The 19,718-nt window shown below is 44.6% G+C and overlaps 1 protein-coding gene across 1 annotated transcript in view; it reads right to left on the bottom strand.

The window, feature by feature from the left end:
* Strip2 (striatin interacting protein 2) overlaps positions 1-19,718 on the bottom strand; it is a 34,673-nt gene that overhangs the window by 14,790 nt on the left and 165 nt on the right. Inside the window, exons 2-16 of the mRNA XM_051175827.1 lie at positions 15,209-15,278; positions 11,984-12,058; positions 10,841-10,978; positions 9,334-9,454; positions 8,627-8,695; positions 8,324-8,430; positions 7,532-7,659; positions 6,148-6,351; positions 4,795-5,030; positions 4,467-4,532; positions 3,847-3,910; positions 3,101-3,172; positions 1,464-1,538; positions 771-868; positions 166-292 (exon numbers count right to left, since the gene is read on the bottom strand). Coding sequence (XP_051031784.1) covers positions 166-292; positions 771-868; positions 1,464-1,538; positions 3,101-3,172; positions 3,847-3,910; positions 4,467-4,532; positions 4,795-5,030; positions 6,148-6,351; positions 7,532-7,659; positions 8,324-8,430; positions 8,627-8,695; positions 9,334-9,454; positions 10,841-10,978; positions 11,984-12,058; positions 15,209-15,278 — 1,650 coding nt within the window. The remainder of the gene's footprint in view (positions 1-165; positions 293-770; positions 869-1,463; positions 1,539-3,100; positions 3,173-3,846; positions 3,911-4,466; positions 4,533-4,794; positions 5,031-6,147; positions 6,352-7,531; positions 7,660-8,323; positions 8,431-8,626; positions 8,696-9,333; positions 9,455-10,840; positions 10,979-11,983; positions 12,059-15,208; positions 15,279-19,718) is intronic.

The raw sequence follows: 19,718 nt of genomic DNA, 5'->3' as shown, positions 1-19,718 counted from the left end.
GCTTCCACATCCCACTCCATGTACTCATGCAACAAATAGCTAGACTTTCTAATAGGGGGCAAAGGAAAGGCCGAATAATGCTCAGCAGTATGAGGATTCTTGTGTTGCTTCTCTAGGGCATGGGGAATACTTGAAGCTTGTGACACAGATCTCCTACCTGCTCACCTGGTAGATATGGTTGAGTTTGAAGTGTTTGAGAAGCAGAAGGAGCAGGGCAGAGATACTTTTTACAATGATCTCCTTGTGCCTGTTCACGTCAATGCCCAGCTTCATGCTCTGGAGAACAGTTATGCTACAAGGGAGAGAGGAAGCATCAGTATAAGGGAAAGACCCAAGTATTTGGGCTAGATATGATATATCCATGTCTATATGTCTATATCTATATATCTATAGCTATGAGGGTCAGAACTTAGGAAACTTGAACTTCTGCGCTAGGAAAACCTCTGGCGTTCCCATTTAGGAATCTGTCCAGGAAAAAGCCTCCATGATTTCTTTGTTGACATGTCCTCTGTCTGGCAAACTTGCCCATTGGCACTGTCTACTAGCCACTCAGTGGCAGCTAGTCACTAGCACTGAGGTTATCTGTTAGACCTAGTTCTGAGTTATACAGAGCTCGGCAGAAGGCCCTGCAGCGGACAGGAGCTATATGCATAAAAGAAGAGATTTCTCTTAAAGGCAATTCCTGTAAGTGTTAACAAAATGAGGTGGGACAGAGAGGCCTTCAAGACAAGGCACGAGTGTTCAGCAACTGCCCCACTGGAAGCACTCACGGCATCTCTTCAGGCAGGACATCTGCGAGGATATTGATAGAGTCTGTCTTAGCCTTGGAGGTGGGGGCTGCAGCTAGTAGAATCTTAAGCAGAGCAATCTAGGAGACAGAAAAAGGAGAAACCCAGCTTTGTCTATCTCACTCAGCAAGACAGAGGCTCTTTCAAACCTCTTTAGCCCAGTGAAAAGTGTCTCAAAGCCTTTACGATTTTTCTTCAGGGGCTAAGCCTTGCCAGAATATAGGGATGCAAACAAGTATTTATCCTGAGGCTTGTCTGTGAGGCCAAGGAGGGAGGCCAAAGCAAGCTTGTAGGCTGTTTTTGTTTCAGTACTACTTCTTCTAGAGGGAACACAGAAAGAAGAAAGTGGAAAGGGCAATGCAGAGGAATAAGCAGGGGAGGTAAACACAACATTCTCCCTTCCTTTTCTTCCTCTAACCCTATCGGCATGGTCACCATCCCTATCCAGAGGCTACCAAAGACATGGAGGACAATGGCGGAACTCATGATAGTGGTAATTAGCCAGGAGGAAGGGCCCTGATGCATCACGTGTAGACCTTACTTTACTCAGCATCCCTGACCCTGTCAGAAAGGCTAGGGAGAATGGCACCGTCAGAGGAGCCACAAGGAAAGTTCAGAATTCCTCATTTCTCTTAGTAAAAGAAGAGGGCAGCTCTGGCCCAGCCTGTGCCTTACCATGTACTGTGGAAGGCTGTACAGCATGCCCTGGTAGAGGATTTCACATGGCGTTTCTGGTACCACCTCTTCTCCCTATGGCAAGAAGCACAGTTTACCCAGGCTACTTTCCAAGTTACTAAAGAAAGGTTACATGCTGTTGGTTGGTGAGGGTAGCACGAACAGAGAACTAACTGCATGGGGAGTCAGCCTGGGATGCTGTCCTAACTGTGGTAATGTTTAGATGATCGTTGCGTCTTTGTCCAGTCCCCTTCTCTGCAACACCTGTCTCCCTCTTTTTTTCCCATTCCTTTTCAATGCACTCATAACAGGCTTTTAGCCATTTTACTAACCAAGTCACCAGTCACCATAATGCTGCCCGATCCAACAGGTACTTCTGTTCTTATCATATGCCATCTATCAGCAGCATTTGGCCCAGCTGATCGCTCCTGTCTTTAAAGACTGTTTTTATGGTAACATACTTCTAGATTTTCTTCCACTTCATTGAGTGTTCTTCTTACTGTGTGTGTGTGTGTGTGTGTGTGTGTGTGAGTGTGTGTGTGAGTGTGTGTGTGTGTGTGTGGGTGGTTTCTTTCCTGATCCATCCCACCCTCAATCCATTGGTGTGTCCCAGGAACTTTCCTGGGCCCATCCCCTTCTGTCTCTGCCTACTCCCCTGGGTTCTCTTCGCCTTTTCTACAGTCCTTAACATTGTAACAAATCAATGACTCAAATTTCTTGAAGCCAGTCTTCTCCCTAGAACTCTAGACCTATAATATCTATCTTCCCAATAACTTTTCCCAAGTATTTAATGGACACCTACACCTTGGTCGGACCAGACACGATTTTCTGTACTCCTATTTTCCAGGTGACACTTAATTTTGATTCTTCCCTTTGCCTCTTGATATCTATCCAATGGAACTGCAAGTCCCATCAGCAATACTTTCCAAATAGAAGCCAAATTCTCCTACTTTATGACCCTAGTCTAGGTCACACTTTCAACTTCTACTTTAACTGTTTTGAGATGAGCTAATGCCACCACCCCTCCCCCTTTGTTTGGTTCAATCTTTGCTTAGTAGATAGTGTTTTTTAAAACTAAAGATCACAGTCTTTCCTCTGCTTAAAATCTCTGAAGGTTTTCCGTTGTGCTGTGGGTCAGCTTCAAGCTCCCTACCTCTGCTAACAGGTCCTACATCTCCCCTTGTCATCTCCACAACCCCACCTCTTACCCATGGGTTGTCACAACAGCCTTCTTTTGCTGCCTCCTCTTCTCTGTGCCTGCCCGTTCTAACCTGATTCTACTTGCAATGTCTTCTTCCCAGAAGTTCCTATGACTGGCTCCTGTCCATACCTTAGATCTTGGTTAAATGTCACCTTCTTAGATAGCTCATCTATTCGCTCAACCCAGAATAGTCGACAGGTAGTTTCCTGATGATTTCCTATTTAGATCATCTTCACGGGACCTACCATTCTGTGATGGTCTTGTTCAGTTGTTTAACTGTTTTCCACAACTTTAATGTAGCGTGCAGCTTTTGTCTTATATGACACACAGCAAAAGCCCAACAAGCTGAATCAGTGCAAGTACAATGTATGCTATTCGACAGCACTACAGACAGAGTTCATTCTTCTCCCTCTGTGTGCCGGAACCCTTGACTTACCAAAGACATGGGGCATTTCTCCAGCTCCTCTTCATTCTTGATCTGTATATCTGCAATGGAGATATACTTGTGCTGGCAAAGATAAGAAAACATCAACAAGGGTTGAGAACCTAATTCCCATGTGTTCCAGTCCCTTCTTTAACTTTCCTTGTTCATAAGGAAATGTTCTATGGGTTTCAAACAGACACAAAACCTTTGGAAGCAAGAATCTTATTCTCTTCTGCAAAATTAGCACTGAGCAGTACTTTGTAAACAATGTTTCTGTGTATTACATTCTCATATTTGTTGGACACTAGCAAATACCTAGTCATTTACTTTTAAAGTACAGGGGGAAGCCAAGAATAGACCTTTACCCAGACAGGTTTGATGTATTTGCATGTATGTATGGAGTGATGACTCCACATTCTTTGTGTTTAATGTAACTGGATATAAAGATGATTCCTACATAATCTTTAGCCTTTAGAAGCTGGTAGACCTATGGGGAGAGAAATAAAAGAAAAGGAAACAATGGGAAAGGAGAGAGAAGAATAGAAGGGGGAAAAGAAACAAGAGAAAGGAATTGTTTTCTCACTGATTTGAATGTAGAAATTGGGTAAGTAGAGAGAGATGCCCTGACTTTTCCTGTTTGGACAAAGGGCCTGAAGTGGGGTTGTACCTGGAGATCTTTACTCAGTAAGCAAGAAAGTGGTAATTGGACTCCACTGATGCTTCCCTATCCTTGAGGAATGACAGCCCACCCTGGTCACCTGCTTTAGAGTCTTCACACTTTCATGGATGGGTCGAGGTAATCCAACCAAGGTATCTGTGTCCCTGTAAGAGGCCCAAAACACCAAACCATGAGCTTAACAGAAGAGAAAACTACCCACACACTCAGGAATCACAGGGACCACACACTTCAAGCATCTACTCCTGGTATCCTATACCTTTTTGTTTTTTGTTTTTGTTTTTTTGAGACAGGGTTTCTCTGTAGCTTTGGAGGCTGTCCTGCAACTTGCTTTGTAGACCAGACTGGCCTTGATCTTACAGAGATCTGCCTGTCTCTTGCCTCCTGAGTGCTGGAACTAAAGGTGTGCACCACCACCTCCTGGCCCTATACCTTCTTATATAAGGTTCCAGGTCCATGATCTTGCTTAAGGTCACAAAAATAACAATGGCACACAGAAGCATTCCTGAAAATTAGATTTCTATCATGTAGTCTCTTAGCTATTCACGTGGCCTGCAGGCGACAGATCCCCACTTCAGGGGTAGGTAGCCTATCAATACCTTTGACAATGAAATCCCTTCAAGCTTTACAAAGGCTAGTGAGGAAGATTCATGGCCTTCTATGATATACTCTATATTCAGTTTTGAATATTTAGTCACTTACTGTCCCAGGGTGAATCCAATGAACTTATTTCTGCTCATCTCCAAGAAGTGTTCAATGTCCTTCTGTCTGAGATGATGATGGTGAAGAAACCAATACCAGAGAGAGGAAGAAAACAAAACAACCGTGAGAAAGAGGACTTTTAAGAGCTTCTGCTCCTTCATTTGGAAGGACTAGAGCAGTAGAAGACAGAACTCAAAAGAAGAACTTCAAACCCAGGTGCTCTGATTACCACACCGGGCTAATGAACAGTGACTATGCATGCGAGTCCAACTGGTTCTTCAGTGATCGGAATCCCAATGCTCAGGGTCATCGGTACCATTAAACATACCTGACCTTTGGGGCCCAGGGAAGGCCCTTGGGAAAGGCTACCCGGTCAGTAGAGAGAGGTGTCTGGGAGGGTGGAGGCGGCACCAGAGGATCCTGTTCTAGCAGGTCTAACTCTCCATCCAAGCTTCGTTCTCCATCAGCTGCAGACTCCTCTTCTTCCTCTGTGGCTGGTTCCTCAGTCTTGAAGAGATCCCTTTCATTGTAGATGTCCAGGCTGTCTTGCTTGGTGAGGAGTTGCTGGTGGTGGTGAGAGAGAGAGGAAATTCTAGAGCTTGTGGCAACCTTGTCTGAAGTCATTCTCTCTAGACCTTAGGAAACATGAGGTTGAAATCCATCTACTATGGGAACATTCCATTAGTCATCTCAATCTTACAACCCACTGGGCTCAATCACAGGACAAGCAGCTCCCAGGAAAAATGGCCATGGCCAGGAAACAGAGCAGATAGCTAGCTAGCTTCCAGAAGCATTGCTGCTCCATCCCGCCTCCTAAATCCCCAGCATTTTCCTTCCTAATTATGCTCTGCTTAGGTGAATGTTCAATTAGTTTGCTTTCTGTCAGCATACACCAGCTGGCTGACTGAGGAAGAAGATGACAGAAGCTTGCTGCCAGGCAGAGAAAAGTGAGTTTAGAATGTTAAATCTCATTGCATAAAGAAAAAAAGATTGGACAGAAATAGGCCAAAAAGTTAATAGTCACTGCTTCTGGTTGTTAAGCTTGTGGGTGCTTTTTCTCTCTTCATCACATTTTTACATTTGTTCCAAATTTTCTACAATGAGTAAGCATCACTTTATGAAACAAAGGAGAAAGTTTTTTTTTTTTTTTTTAAATTCATTCTGCCTATAATTTAGACTGGATTGTGTGACCCTGTTACCTTTAATTGGTAAACTCTGGTAGGTCAGGCAGGTGAGTTCGTGAAAATGTGGCCACGGCTCAGTCATCTAGAACTTCTCAATAATATATACTACCTAGAACCCTAACCAGCCATCTCACAAATGTAAGCTGTGGTCCAAGGCCAGAAGGAGTATGGTGGCTCAAAATAAAATTGCTTGCTGCCAAGAAAATGGTGAGTGACTCACGATAGACTTGTAGATTTGCTAGGTGCTCTTTTCAGGGCGCCATCTCTCAGAGCTCTAATATGACCAGTGTCTAGGAGGCTAAGCAACTCTAGCCACTGAGGCCCAGGCAATAATACATGGCCGGGGGCCAAAGTATAGATTCTAAGGATTCATCTTGGCTACAGGGCCAACCTGGGATGGCCATTTACTGCCCTTTCCTACCGCATCCATACCATCTGAGAATCTTAATTTTTGACCAGCCAATACCCCAATACTACCATATGCTCATTGTTCATACCCTTCGAGAACCACGGCGGCCCCGCAGCTTGGAGGGTGGAGGGGCCAGCTGAGACTCCCCCAGATCAAGAGTGTAAGAAGGTGGGGAGGCAGCACGCATGCTCTTTACGACCTGGATACTGTCCTCAGCTAGTGGGGGCAGGCCCATCTCTGCACGCTTCTGTATTTTGAGAGCCTGCAGATGTTCAAATCCACCAAGGGTAAACTAAAGAGTAAAAAGGAAAAGGGAGGTTATTCAGTACCCACTGGCCAGCCCTGACCATGTTGCATTTATGTCTTTATAAGTGTGTGTGTGTGTGTGTGCATGTAACAATATGAATTTCAGAGAGAACAAGGAGCAAGGGGTGGGTACTTGGGATGTGTTAAAGGGTGCAAAGGGAAAGGGGGAAATGGTGTAATTATATTTGTAATTTCAAAAAAAATTTATGAAAAAAGGAGGAAGAGACGAGAGGGGACGGGAGGGCAGTCATAGAGAACAAGGGCAGAGAAACATGGACAGAAGGGAAGAACCACATCTTCCCGTTTCCTCCACTGCCTCTTATGCAAGGAAGCAGAAAGGCACGAAGAAACAAACATTATCACCGCTTCAGTCTGAGGATCTCTAGGGCCAGAATAAGACACAGCATTATTTACTGACCCAGGGCTGGAAACAGCAGTAAATGTTAGAGGGCCCCCCCCCCAACTCCACTGGAACACATTTTAAAAATTAGGAGATAATCCTCCCTTTGTTTTGATCTCCCTTTGATCTTAGTGTGCAGCCCAAGCTGGCCTTAAACCTTCAATCTTCATGCCTGTCTGTCGAGTGCTACTTTCACAACTGTGTGCCACTGTCCTTGGCACAATCAGCTTTAAGGAGCACAGTCTGATATTACGATGGCCTCTGTAATCAAGACGTGGGTCACCCTATGAGGCCCACTAGGAGGGTATGCTGTTCCTCCAGGCCTATGGGATGGGAGCCAGAGGGAGACTATGGGATGAAGGATCAGATTAAATAGTAAATAACAAATTGTTAACCATACACTTGAAAGGACACCCATCCTCTATTAGAAGAAAAGGCATGCATTAACCTTTAACATTTCATAGCAACAGAAACAGGCACAGAATAGTCCTGGGTTCATTGGTATGGAAAGAGTCAGATTCCCAATGGTCAGCTAGGGTTCTTTCCATGAAACATCCGTTCTTTTAGGGGAAAAGGTGCCATTGACATTGTCAACTCATGGAGTGGCATCCAATGGATTCTCCAGGAGAAGCAGGAACCTGATGATACAGAATATCTGATGATCCTAGGTGGGCCTTTTGCTCCTCCCAGTTAGCTGGGTTAGGGTTGGGGCCAATTCTGCTGCCTAGCTCTGCCAGTGAGATGGGAATGGAGATCAGCCACTCACCATAACCACCTTCCAGAGCAGAAGCAGAACCTTCTTTATTGGAAAGTGAGGGGCCAGGCCACTGCAGAATTTGGTAACCATGGAAAAGAGCAGGAGGGCAAAAGGCTCTTCATTATGTGTGGAAAAGCCTGAGATACAAAGAGAATCAGAGAAAGAGATGAAGGAGCTGACCCCTGCTGTAAAATCCCGGAGTCTGGGCGCACTGAGGAAGGCACTCACCCACCCTGAAAACTCCCAGCGCACTGACGGGAGGAGGCATAGTGAGCCCCCCAGAGGCAGTTCCCTTCAAGGACAGGATTGAGGATATTGTGGTAAAATACTGTGCCCTACCCTAGGGGTCATTAAGGAAGTGACAGTAATGATGTGGCTTTCTAGCTGAAGGAATCAAGGTATTTCGTCGACCCCACTTCATTCTTTACTTATTAACATTAACAAATATATTTTTTAAATGCTTTCCATACCCTATCCCTCTCAGATGATGACTTCAGCTTACATTAGAACTGAGTTCCGTTTTTAAGGCAATTCAGCTCTTTTCCCCCCAATATGGGATTCGTGATGAAACGGGAGAGGAATGGTCATCCTCATTTCTAACCAGGGGGACTAAGACACATGGGGAGCAATAAAACCCAGCCCTCATGCCCCATGAAACATGTCTGTCTTAAAAAAGAAAAGATGCTAATTTTAAAAAGAAAAAGAGAACAAAACAGGACTGCTTTCCTCGCTGGGCAGAATCTCTGTCTCCCATCCACCCCCAGTGCTCTGTACCCACCCCCCTCGAGTGCCACTTCTTACTTAGCTCGGTTCGGAAGGTCTCTCGGGCTGCCCTCCACCCGCGGGGGTCTATTTCTCGCTCCAGGCGGATATTTTCCACCATTAGGTACATGACACTCAGCAGCACCCTAGAAGTCACAAAAGGATCGTAAGAGATGCCCAGGCAGTTCCCAGACTGTAGTTAAAGACTTGAAGCATGACTTCAGTGGGAGTCCAATCAGATAAGATTAGTTAAAAGGTAACTTCTCACTCATCTGGGATTCAGGAAAGGGTAACTCAGGCTAATCACCCCTCCATCCAAAGCCCGCGGTCACCCTCACTCACCTGAGCTCAGTGCTGTCAGCAATGGAGACGGCTGGCTTCCGAAGGGCACTATTAGAGGCCTGGCTGTTGCTGCCATGGAGAAGAATAAAAGAACAGGAACCCATAAGGCCTCTTTGCTGCCTGTACTCCCTCCCACTCTTCACACAAATACCTGACATCCCCTGGCTATACATCCACAATGGAACTGATCGAAGGTACAGGAACCCATAGGATTCCCTTGCTACCTCAGTGAATCCTCATCTATGGTGAAGGCGGGAAATAATAAACAGGCTTCAATGTAGCTAAAACTCCTGGATGGCAGGTATAAGAGACAGAGGGAGGGCTCACTGTAGTAGCAGCAGCAGACCGGCCACCTCTATAGTTATAAGTCGTGAGGGAAATAATTAGGCGCATTGACAGAAACTAGTCTGTTCCTCTTGTGTTGTGTTTGTCACGGGGAAAGTTTCCTGGAGGGATTCCAGAGTTAGGCTCAGCTGAAAAGGTGTTTAGATTAAAGGGTAACCTGTGAAGCCCAGGATTGTAGCTGCTGCTTAGTCCATCCTCGGGGAGGAAGAACATAGTATCTGGAAAGAAAGCTGGTAGGGAAAAGCTGTCAGTGAGCTTTGGGTGGAGATGTGCGTTGACTCAACTCCCGTGGGAACACGTACTGAGGGAATGCACCCTTTCTTCAGGACAGTCTATAGGCAGCCCTCCCTGCCGGCTCTCACTCGATTTCCATGTGGAGCAGCTCCAGGAAGGCTGAGAAGGTCCCCATCTGATAGAGCAGGAAGCAGTTGTATCTGGACCAGTGCATCACATCCACCTCTGAGTCACATTCCCCAAAAGTGCCTAGAGGACCAGACAGTTGCAGGAGGAGTCAGTCGGGTGGGGGCAGCTACCCTGCTTCTTTCTACCCCGCCATGTGGTCTTACAAGTTTCTGCATATTTCACAGACTAACAGAATTTGGGCAGGGTCCCTGAGAATGTCCTTAAATGAGTGACTCAGTGGGAGAAAAGTCCATCTTAAATGCCCCCAGCAGTAGATCCTGAGATAAGGGTTCAAATGCAAATAGTCTACTCCGGAATCACCCACCGGAAGAGAAATAGGGGAAGTAAGAGAGGGAAGAGAGGCAGCTGGAAGAGTTCAATCCCAGGGGACCTTCTGGAAATACTACAAAACGCACAACTCAGAGTTAGCTCAGCCAAGAGTGAGATAAGCAAAATTATCTTCTCAATCTTGTTAGTCATTTTTGAGGACTTCCTGACCGCCTTAAGCAAAAGGATCTTTGCAATGGCGTCCGGAAGATGGTTAGAGTGGAGAACTAAGACATTCAGAAGTACCGCCGTGTTTACCGCAATCTTCCCTTTCCTAGTCTTTTCTTCCCCTTTATTGTTTTTTCTTCTTTGCAGCTTTTTAGTTCCCAATCTGTTGGTTTGTCGGCAACCCTCACATGCATGATCTTAGAGCTTATTTTCATTACTCTAGCCAGACTATCTCAGTGCCCCTTCTAACACCTGGCTGACAGGTTTCTTCTGGGAAGCTTTCCTCGATTAATATCATTTAGCTCTGGTTATCTCCAAATTACTCCCAGCATTCCCTCCTGCTGCTGTGTTAGCTTCAAAATGCCGATGAGAAACTTCAGTGCTGGCACCAGGGCACAGCTGATGGGAGCAGTGTCTGTGATAACATCATCCGCTCTCCCCACGTGGACTCCCTCGACAACCTTCATATACACTTACAGCCCAGCTTAGAAGGGGGAAGATCCAGGTAAGAAGTCCCGGCATGCAGAGGGTATGATGATGGCTTATGTCTGTAACCCTAACTTAGGAGGCAGAGGCAGGAGGAACATGGGTTCAGTCATTCTCAGAGGAAAAGAAAGAAAAGAGAGGCAGGCACAGCACCACGCATCTTGGATCCTAGCATTTTGTGAGGCAGAGGCAGATGAATTTCTGTGAGTTCAAGACTAGCCAGAGCTACAAAGCGAGACCCTGTTTTTTAAAAAGAAAAAAGAAGGGAAGAACCTGATGTGTTTGGTAAGACAGAGGCAGATCCCAAGAGATCCAGAACAGTATCCAATCCTAATCTCCTGATCTCCTTGCAAGGACAGTCTACTCCTGGCATGGCAAGACCTGTCACTGAGATGTAAGGTACTCTGCTTTCCCAATAAGGTCTGTTTTATCCACTTCCCTCCTTAGTTTCTACCCCAATTAAATAAGCAAAAAACGGATACTTACCTTGGGCTAGATAGAGAACAGCCCGGGCCACCTTAAGCCGCTGTTCCCTACTGACCACCTCCAGTCGGTCCAGAAGTCCCATCACATAAGTCTTTTGGGCATCTTCTTCCAACTCCAGCCATTCCTTAGTGTCTTGCACTAGGGACAGAAAGCCAAATACACCTGATGTTGGCTACTGCTTCTTCTCCCTGGAAAGGGCCCTGATAATGTACTGATCTCAGTTCCAAAAAGAGTCTTCGCCCCAAAACCTTTTCTTATTTAAAACAGGTTGTTTTTTGTTTGTTTTGTTTTGCTTTTTGTGGCATTGAGAATTGAACCCTGGGCCTTTCACACACTAGGCAAGCTCTTCCCCTAAGCTCTACCACTAGCCCACGCCTTCCTCATTTAGCTAAGAAAACATAAGGGATACGAAAAGGGCCCATGTCTTAATATGAACCTACTCTGTCCCCACATCTTCACCTTTGTCCACACAGTCTATCCTGTTCTCTACCTTTCCTCAAGGAGTCCCCTCCATCCATATCCAGCTCTTAGTCATTCTTACAGGCCCAATACAGGAGCTCCCTTCCACACGAATGCCCAAACCGAAAGCTCTGCCCCATACACTTTTTTACTTTACTGTGACCTTTGAATTTTCCTCTGGGCCTTGGCTACTTGTGTGCTATGCATACCTCCCACAGCTATCAGACTTTGCACCTCGTTTGTAGAAGCTACAAATTACTTCTACCTTTGTGTCCTGCATCTCGGACACAACAGATACACACCAGATACGCACCGTACACTTGTTGAATTAAAAATTAAATTGCCACTGAGAAAGTAGGGAAACAGATCTGAAGGGATCACAGTCAGGGCACATAAAACGACTACTGGAAGGGGGTCAGAGTGAGAGACAGGAGCTAAACATTAAGGGCTAGGTTAGGCACAGCATGGGTAGAGTGTTGGTTCAGCCTTGCTGAACCAGCTCTCTATTTCTCTGGGTTTCATCTTCTCTGTTTAAGGAAGGCCGCATTCCATATGGTAGAAACGGAGGGTATGTGGTTGTGAAGGAGATGAAGAGTCAAGCTTTGGTTTAGCTCTTTTACTAGACCAGACAGAGATATCATCGAGGCAAACAGCATGCTTCTGTGAATAGGGCTGTAACATCACCTTGATTCTTGAAATCTTCTTCAAAGCACCGCCTGTTAGTGGTAAATTCCAGGTTCTCTGTGTAGCTATATAATTCTGTATCAGAAAGACAAAACAGCCACATTTAGAACCCCCAAGGAAGAATCTAGAGTAGAGAGGCTCACTTGAGGGAGCTGAAGGTTCCAACACATTCTTGTATCCAATTCAATTTAGAGCCAGTTCCCTCCCTTTCAGAACAGTTAAAAATAGCCATGTGCGTCCCTGGGTGATTAAACTATCAAACCTGTCCTCCTGCCAGATGGCTGGCAACAGAGAAGGAAGACAGCCTTCGGCATTTGGTAAGGGCCAGGGGGAGGGTTGGAGTACAGAGGGCTTAATGTCATCACTTGTGTTTCTTAGGGCTGCAATCCGTTCAATCAACCCAGGCTAGAACAATCCTACCTTTAGGGAAGAGAAGGGCAAAGTAACTTGGGATCTTAGAGGCAAGATTCTGGGCTGTTCAGGAAGCCAGGACAAGGGCTGAGAAACAACAATGACCACAACAATGACCACATGCTGGTTGGGGGCCAGTTTGCTTTTTCTATGCTGAGTTTTTTTGAAGGGTACAGAAATCTAGGCTCCTACACATGGCCACCTGGGCAGATGGTGTGGTAAATCGTGTAAAAAGCATCTAGGGTTGCCAAAAGATTTTGTGTTTAGGAAAATCTAACCTTATTGATTGTAGTCTCTGGCTATAAAACAGGATAACAATGTCCCCTGCCCCTTCAGCACCAGAATATTCACTTTGCAACCTCATTTTACAGAAGATGATTTAAAATCGAACATTATCTCAAAACCTATTCTGCCTATATCATGAAGTAATCGAAATTTACTGATATTTCAGCCAACTATTAAAGATTGAGAATTACTTGGAAGTCAGGACTCTTAAATCTTGTGTCACAGAAACTGGGGATAGCCAGAAACAGATCTCATCTTTGAATCTTAAATATGTCAATCATTAATTCATTAATAGAAATGTGAGTATATATGTATGTATTTATTTAGATTAGAGAAGTCAGGAAAGCTCAGGAAGGTAAATAGCACTGAACTTTGTCCTTACCTTTAAATGTTAGATAGTGAAATTTCATATACAGATAATTATAAAGTACATTTAAGATAACCACATATCTTCTACTTATTAAACAAATATAACATTTGTCATATTTGCTTCAGACTACTCTCCAGTCTCACTCCTTTCTTGGTAAGTGACTACTATCATGAATCTGGCATGCATTCTTCATATTCCCATTTTCAGATTTTTTACCACATTTGTATCTATCTATAAACAATAAACCAGGGCCGGAGAGATGGCTCAGTGGTTAAGAGCACTTGTAACTGTTGCAGAAGACCAGGTTCAATTACTAGCATCCATAAGGTGGCTCACAACTATCCATATCCCCACATCCAGAGCACACAAGTAGTATGCATACATGCATGCAGGCAAAACATTCGTACGCATCAAGTAAAATGAATCTAAATTTAAACAGTGTATCTGTGATACTCCTCTACTTTGAATATTAACATTATCATAAAATGTATAAATTCTTTTTGCCATTGCTTCTTTGCCTCATCTTTATTTTGGGCATTTATTCATACTGAAATATGTTGATACAGATCAATTATATTAATGGCTATATGCAGACTGACCAGACTGACTATGCTTATATGCTAACTTATTTAGTCCCCTGCAGATGGGAATTTTAGTTCATTCTCAACTTTTCACAATTAATAACAAGGTTAAAATAAATGCTTTTTTGTGCCCAAGGATGAAGCTCTTTAGATTATACAACTAAGAATAAAATTACTGGGTCATAATATGTGTACATCTTCAGCTTTATTAGATATGACCTAATTGCTTTCCAATTTTATACTCTGCACCTTCATACTGCTACACAAAGCAGTATAGAAAGAATGAAAGAATGCCCATTAGTCCTTTAAGGTCTTTTTTAAACATTTAATTAATCAATTTCGTGTGTATATGTATGGGTATATGAGTGTCATACTGCACATATAGAAGATGGAAGATTACGACGGGTATCAGTTCTCCTCTTCCACCAACATGTGGATCTGAGGTTCAAACTCAGGTCATGAGACTTAGTGGCAAGTGGCCTTACCTGCTGGGCCATCTTGTCAGCCTTTAAGTTTTGCAGTCTGATGAGTGTGAAATGATATCCTCTTTTTACATTTTTTTCTTCATTAACTGATAAATTTGAACATCTTCTCAGTTCTCTCTCTCTTTCACACACACACACACACACACACACACACTTTGTGGTGCTGTGGATCCTACAGAGGGCTCATGCATGTCCCTTCATATATTTATCGACGCTCTGATTTTCTTTTTTGTGAGATCATATTTTTTGTCTGCCTCTCTATCAGGTTAGTTATCTCTTCTTTGTTTATCTCTCTTGCTCTACACATATTCACAGTCTAGATTCTAACCCTTTTGTTCACTATTAGACCTAGCTATTTCTGTCACTCATTGCAAAATTTATTCCCTGTGCCTATTCACCAGAACTTCTGCAAAAATGTTTGTCTTTTCATCTGAAAAAGCCTGTCTCAAAGTGTCATTTCCATGTGACAGAATATTTTAACTTTCACACCATCTCCACCCAAAGCTCATTTATTAATAACTAGCATTCGCAGCACGTGTAACATGGAGGCCCTTAATGTGAGGAGATCACGTTTGCCCTGTTCTAAAATTCCAGAGAGAGAGCAGCAGCCAGGAATTGAAAAAGGAATGGGATCACTTAACCCCAGCTCACAAATATCTACAGCAGACTTGACTCGGACTGATGCAGTTGATATGTCTAGCCTTACTCAGCCGGCCAATTACCCAGAATCTCCTTCAGCTGTGGCTGGAATTTTAATAAGGGCAGGTGTTAGGAAATGAAGGAAGATGAAAGAAGACAAGGGAGAGAGAGAATAGGATAACAACAACAACAAAAAAAAGGGTGACAGAGAGAACAGGCACACGGATACATGGATTATAGGGCGAGGGATTGACTAGGAAAGAAGACCAGACTGAACAAACGAAGACTACCACCCTCAAGGGGAACTCACAGAAGGAAACCTAAGACAGACTTATAATTGGCTTGGGGGAAGGGTACAATGGTAACAGCCCTTGTTCACTGGCTTTTGCTAAGACCAGAGAAGCTGTCCCTTCCCGACCACGTTTCTACTCACTACTGACCCATCTATTCATACCTGACAACTCTGCTGCGTGCCCGTCTGCATCTCCATATTCAAACTCCAGAGTGGGGCAGTCCACAGAGCCCTACAATACAGAAAGTTTTCCGGTAATGGGAAAAGAGGTTGTCAAAGAAGGAATGTGACTCATTTTCACCTTTGTCCCATCTTGGAGGCCAAGGTCAGATCAGAGAGTCATCTACAAAGTCCTATTGGCCCTTTCATCTGAGAGGCAACCTTCCCTTTCAAGCCAAAATCTGAGGCCCAGTTTAGGGAAGGGCTGGGGATTGCTATCCAGTATCAGAAAGTCTAGCTAAAGGACAGGACTATAAACAACAATGAAAGCTGTCATTTAAAGCAGGGCATGGTAGCATGTGCCTATGACGCTCCATTCTGGAGGCAGAAGCAGGAGGATCCATGCCTGATGTCAGCCTGGGCTACATAGTGAAATATGGTCACCTCCCCCTCCCCAAAAAAAAACCCCAACAACAACAAAACCCAAGGGAGCCGGGATGTTGCTAGTTGGTAGAATGCACCAAGTTTGATGTCCAGTATCCCATAAACAGGGTGTGGTGGCTACACCTGCAGTCCCATCACTCAGCTATGTGGTGAGTTTGAGGCCAGGCTGGACTATATAAGACTTTGCCTCACAAAACCATAACCAACTAAACAAACAAAAAGAAAGCAATGACCTGAGCTTATATATAATGTACATGAAACAGGGGCAAAAGGAACATCTAGCTCATGTCTAAGAAAAAAGATAGGCAAAAACCGCAAGAAAGGGGAGAACTCAATTCTGGCTCAAGTTCTGTCTCATGCTGAAGGTTTCTCACACACCAAAATAAATAAATAAATAAATAAATAAATAAATAAATAAATAAATGGGAGTTCTAACATCTAATTACCCAGAGTTAGTGTAAAGAAAGTAGTATCAAATAATACATTTCCTATGATGTTGTATGTATAATCCATTTAAAAATATTTATATTTTAAAACCCTCACCCTCTAACCTCTTAAGATTTTTATGAGTATTTTTTAGTATATTTTTTATATGAACTCTATTTATTTAGACAATGCTGGGATTAAGGACATATGTGTTGCTGGGTATTAAACCTAGGGCTTTGTACATGCTAAGCAGGTACCTTATTAAATGTGCTACATCCCTAGATATTTTCATTCTTTGTTTCTTTGAGACAGGGTCTAATTTTATAGGCCAGGATGCCCCAGAACTCACTATATAATCCAGACTGGCTTTGAACTCAAAGGACATCCTTCGGCCTCAGCCTTCCAAATGTAGGATTTCAGTCAAGAGTCACTGTGTGAATCTTTGAAATTCTGGATCATGTATATGTGATCATGGCTAAGTTTGCTTCTCTGTGCCTCAGCATAGTATAAAGTAAACATCTGGTCTTTGCCCTTGGTTACTAGCACAGTGTTCCTAAAATCCTTAGAACATTCTAAGGAGCCCATTCACTATACCAGAATTAATGTTACTGATAACTCTTGGCCCTACTAGAAAACTTAAGCACACTTTGAAGCTAATAAGCATTGATCTTATGATGGTGGGGTGCAGACCATAGAGTGAGCTCAGTTTCATGGCCAGTTGATTAACTGATCCTTACCCTGGTTCATATGAAAATCCTAGACAGGGTTAAGAAGCTAATTTGGTCAGTCAGTACAGTGCTTGCTATGCAAGCATGAGTGCTGCCAGTCCTTAGAACCCATGACTACATGTTTGTGACCCCAGTGCTAGGGCAGGTATCCTGGCCAGCTTAGGCTAGTTCCTCACCAGTGGAAGACTGTCTCAAAAACCAAGGAATGACACCCGAGATTAACCCCCGGCCTTCACACACATGCACACATCCAACTGCATAGAAAGAAAGAGAGGTGTGTGTGGAGCATCCCTGAAACAGTGACTTGCAGTTTGGCATTGATGGAAAAGATGTTGACCCTGAGAGAAGGTATAGAATCTCAAGCCAAGCCCCTATTTTGTCTTAGGGATCTCTTCTATTTCTGATTTTATTTAAAAATTAGAATCTTAAATATATATATATCCCGAGTTCAGTCATTCTAGTTCAGTCATGCAAACCTGAGTTTTCAGTTTGTCAAGAAGAAATGCATACAATCTAGGAATCTCACTTGTGGCTGGCATCTGAAGTGGGGGCAATATATTGTGTATGCAGTAATCCTGGGAAATGAGTGTCAGAACTGAATTCACCTGTAGGACATTTGGTTGGCATCAGTAATTATTGTTGGAAAATGCTCAGGTTTCTCATCCATAAAACGAGGATAATAATACTTTCTTCAGATGGCTATTGTAAGGACTAATGAGTTAAGTACAAGAAAGGCCCTGAGCATATGGCTCTCTTGATTTGTGCCAGTTGTAATTCTCTCCTAGCAATTTTTTTCAGACGCTCTAGAAAACTATCTTCTCTAAGGACTGCCCTCTACTGGAAAGCTAAGAGGGAAGGAAATGCAGAGCTGGGCACTGCAAAGATGATAGGGGACATACTGGAAGGTGGGTGGGTGGGGACTAATTTTTCCAGCAAGGCTTTCTGGAGGCAGTGAGCCCAGACAGACAATTACAGCAGCCATTCACTTCCAAGCATGAAAAATGCAGCTGCAGAAATTCAGCAGGTAAACAGCAGTGCCTGGAAAACTCTGGGTATGGACAGTGAACTCACTGGCAAAAGCGAAGTACTATGAGAGCCTTTTCCTGAAGAAAGCTGTGGTGGGTGAGGATCATTATGTATTTCAGAAGGGTGATCCAACAAGCCCTCCACAGCCACTTATTTGCACACCATCCGTCTCCCCACCCTTCCTATGTGAGCTATAGAAGGACAAAGATTCTGCCTTATTCACTGACATAGCATTAGCACCTAATAACTTCATTGTTATCTCCGGAAGATATTTGATCAAGAACAATGTTCACTTCCTCTGCTTTGTGCAGCCAAGGTATGAGCAGCTTTCCCCCACCATGCCCTCCCCACCATGAAAGACCTCTGAAACCACGAGCCAAAATAAACCGTTTTCTTCCACTGAAGCAAACAAACAAAGTCTCTCTTTGGGAAGGAGGTACAAGGTGGTGACTTTGGGGGCAATCCCCCCCCTGTTTTTACCTTTTATAAAACAGGAGCTGGCGGGAGGGTGAAAGGTCAGTGGTAGTACATGCTTAGGTTTGTGAGCCCTTGGGCTCCATCTCTGTACAACAAATAACCAAACAGACAAATAAATCGCTTTGGAAACTGCAAAGTAGTATTCAAACAGACCACCGTGGACTTGATTTGTAGGACCCCCTCCCTCTGCCACTTAATGAGAATGATGAGTTATAAGTTAATTACATTACATGAGCTGTGCTGAACACTTTAAGTTCAATTATTTATTGTGTCAATCCCATTTTACAGACAAAGAAACTGCAGCTCAGATAGGTTAGGTAATTTGCCCAAAGCCACACAAACAATAAATGGTAGTGCTTAAATAAATAAATAAACAAACAAACAAACAAACAAAAAACACTGGCCTGACAGAAACTGAACTTAGTGGTCTTGGCCATTTGTTTTACCATGTGTCTGATCTCAAGAAGGCAAGCTTTATCTCTTTTACCCTCCAGTTGATCCCTCCCTCGGGCTCTTTGGGGTGCTGGGGATCAAATTCAGCACTTTGAGCATGCAAGGCAAGTACACCATCACTGGGCCACATCCCCCAGCCCTGTGTCTTTTGCGTAGTAAAATGAAAGGGTTAGGCTCACTTTGGCGGCACACACTGTAACCTGGCACGTGGGAAATGGAAGCAGGACGATCAGAAAGAGTTCAAGGCTCTCCTCAGCTTGAACGCAGGGCGTTCAAGCCCAGCTAGGGCTAATGCAACCCTGTTGTTGGTGGCTTTTGTCCTGAGTGTGTGTGTGTGTGTGTGTGTGTGTGTGTGTGTGTGTGTGTGTGTGTGTGGCGTGGGGGGGTAATAATTCAGTCCTTTCATTGTCCTAGTTAGATTTTTTTTTTTTTTTTAATTTAGAGGCGGGAGATACCCAAATGGTCAACCCCCTTGGGGCAGCTGCACCCAAATGCCGCTCTGGTCCTACCCCAGCTTGAATCGCGTCTCTTTGAACCCCCCAGACAGGGGCGGGGTGTCGGTGGAAGGCGCTCCCTAGGCCACCTCCTCCATCATCCCGAGTGCAGGGGGTAGCACGGGAAAGCAGGTGCTCCGGGCCGGTGTGGTCCGGTCCAGAGCCAGTTGCTGCAGTCTGGAGTGGGAGGTGTGCCGCTCGCCTGCCCACCCTTGCCTCCCGCGGCCGAGCTGGGGCTCCCACCCCTCCGGCCAGCCGGTCCCAGCACCTCAGCGCGCTGGTTCCCCATCGGCAAACAGGGGTCCGAATTCCGGCTCCACCCGGCGGCAGCTACTAAGTGTCTGCAAAGTATCCGCTACGCTCTTCGCGCGGGTCAGGGGAACCGCAGGCAACAGGGCGAGAGAGGGACGGGGCTGCGGGCGGGCCGCGGCACCTCAACCGCCGGCGGGCGTCCCCGGGTTCCTC

The sequence above is a fragment of the Phodopus roborovskii genome, unplaced genomic scaffold (genome assembly GCF_943737965.1).
Source record: "Phodopus roborovskii unplaced genomic scaffold, PHOROB, whole genome shotgun sequence".
NCBI classification, from domain to species: Eukaryota; Metazoa; Chordata; class Mammalia; order Rodentia; family Cricetidae; genus Phodopus; species Phodopus roborovskii.
This window is presented reverse-complemented; position numbering and strand designations above follow the sequence as displayed.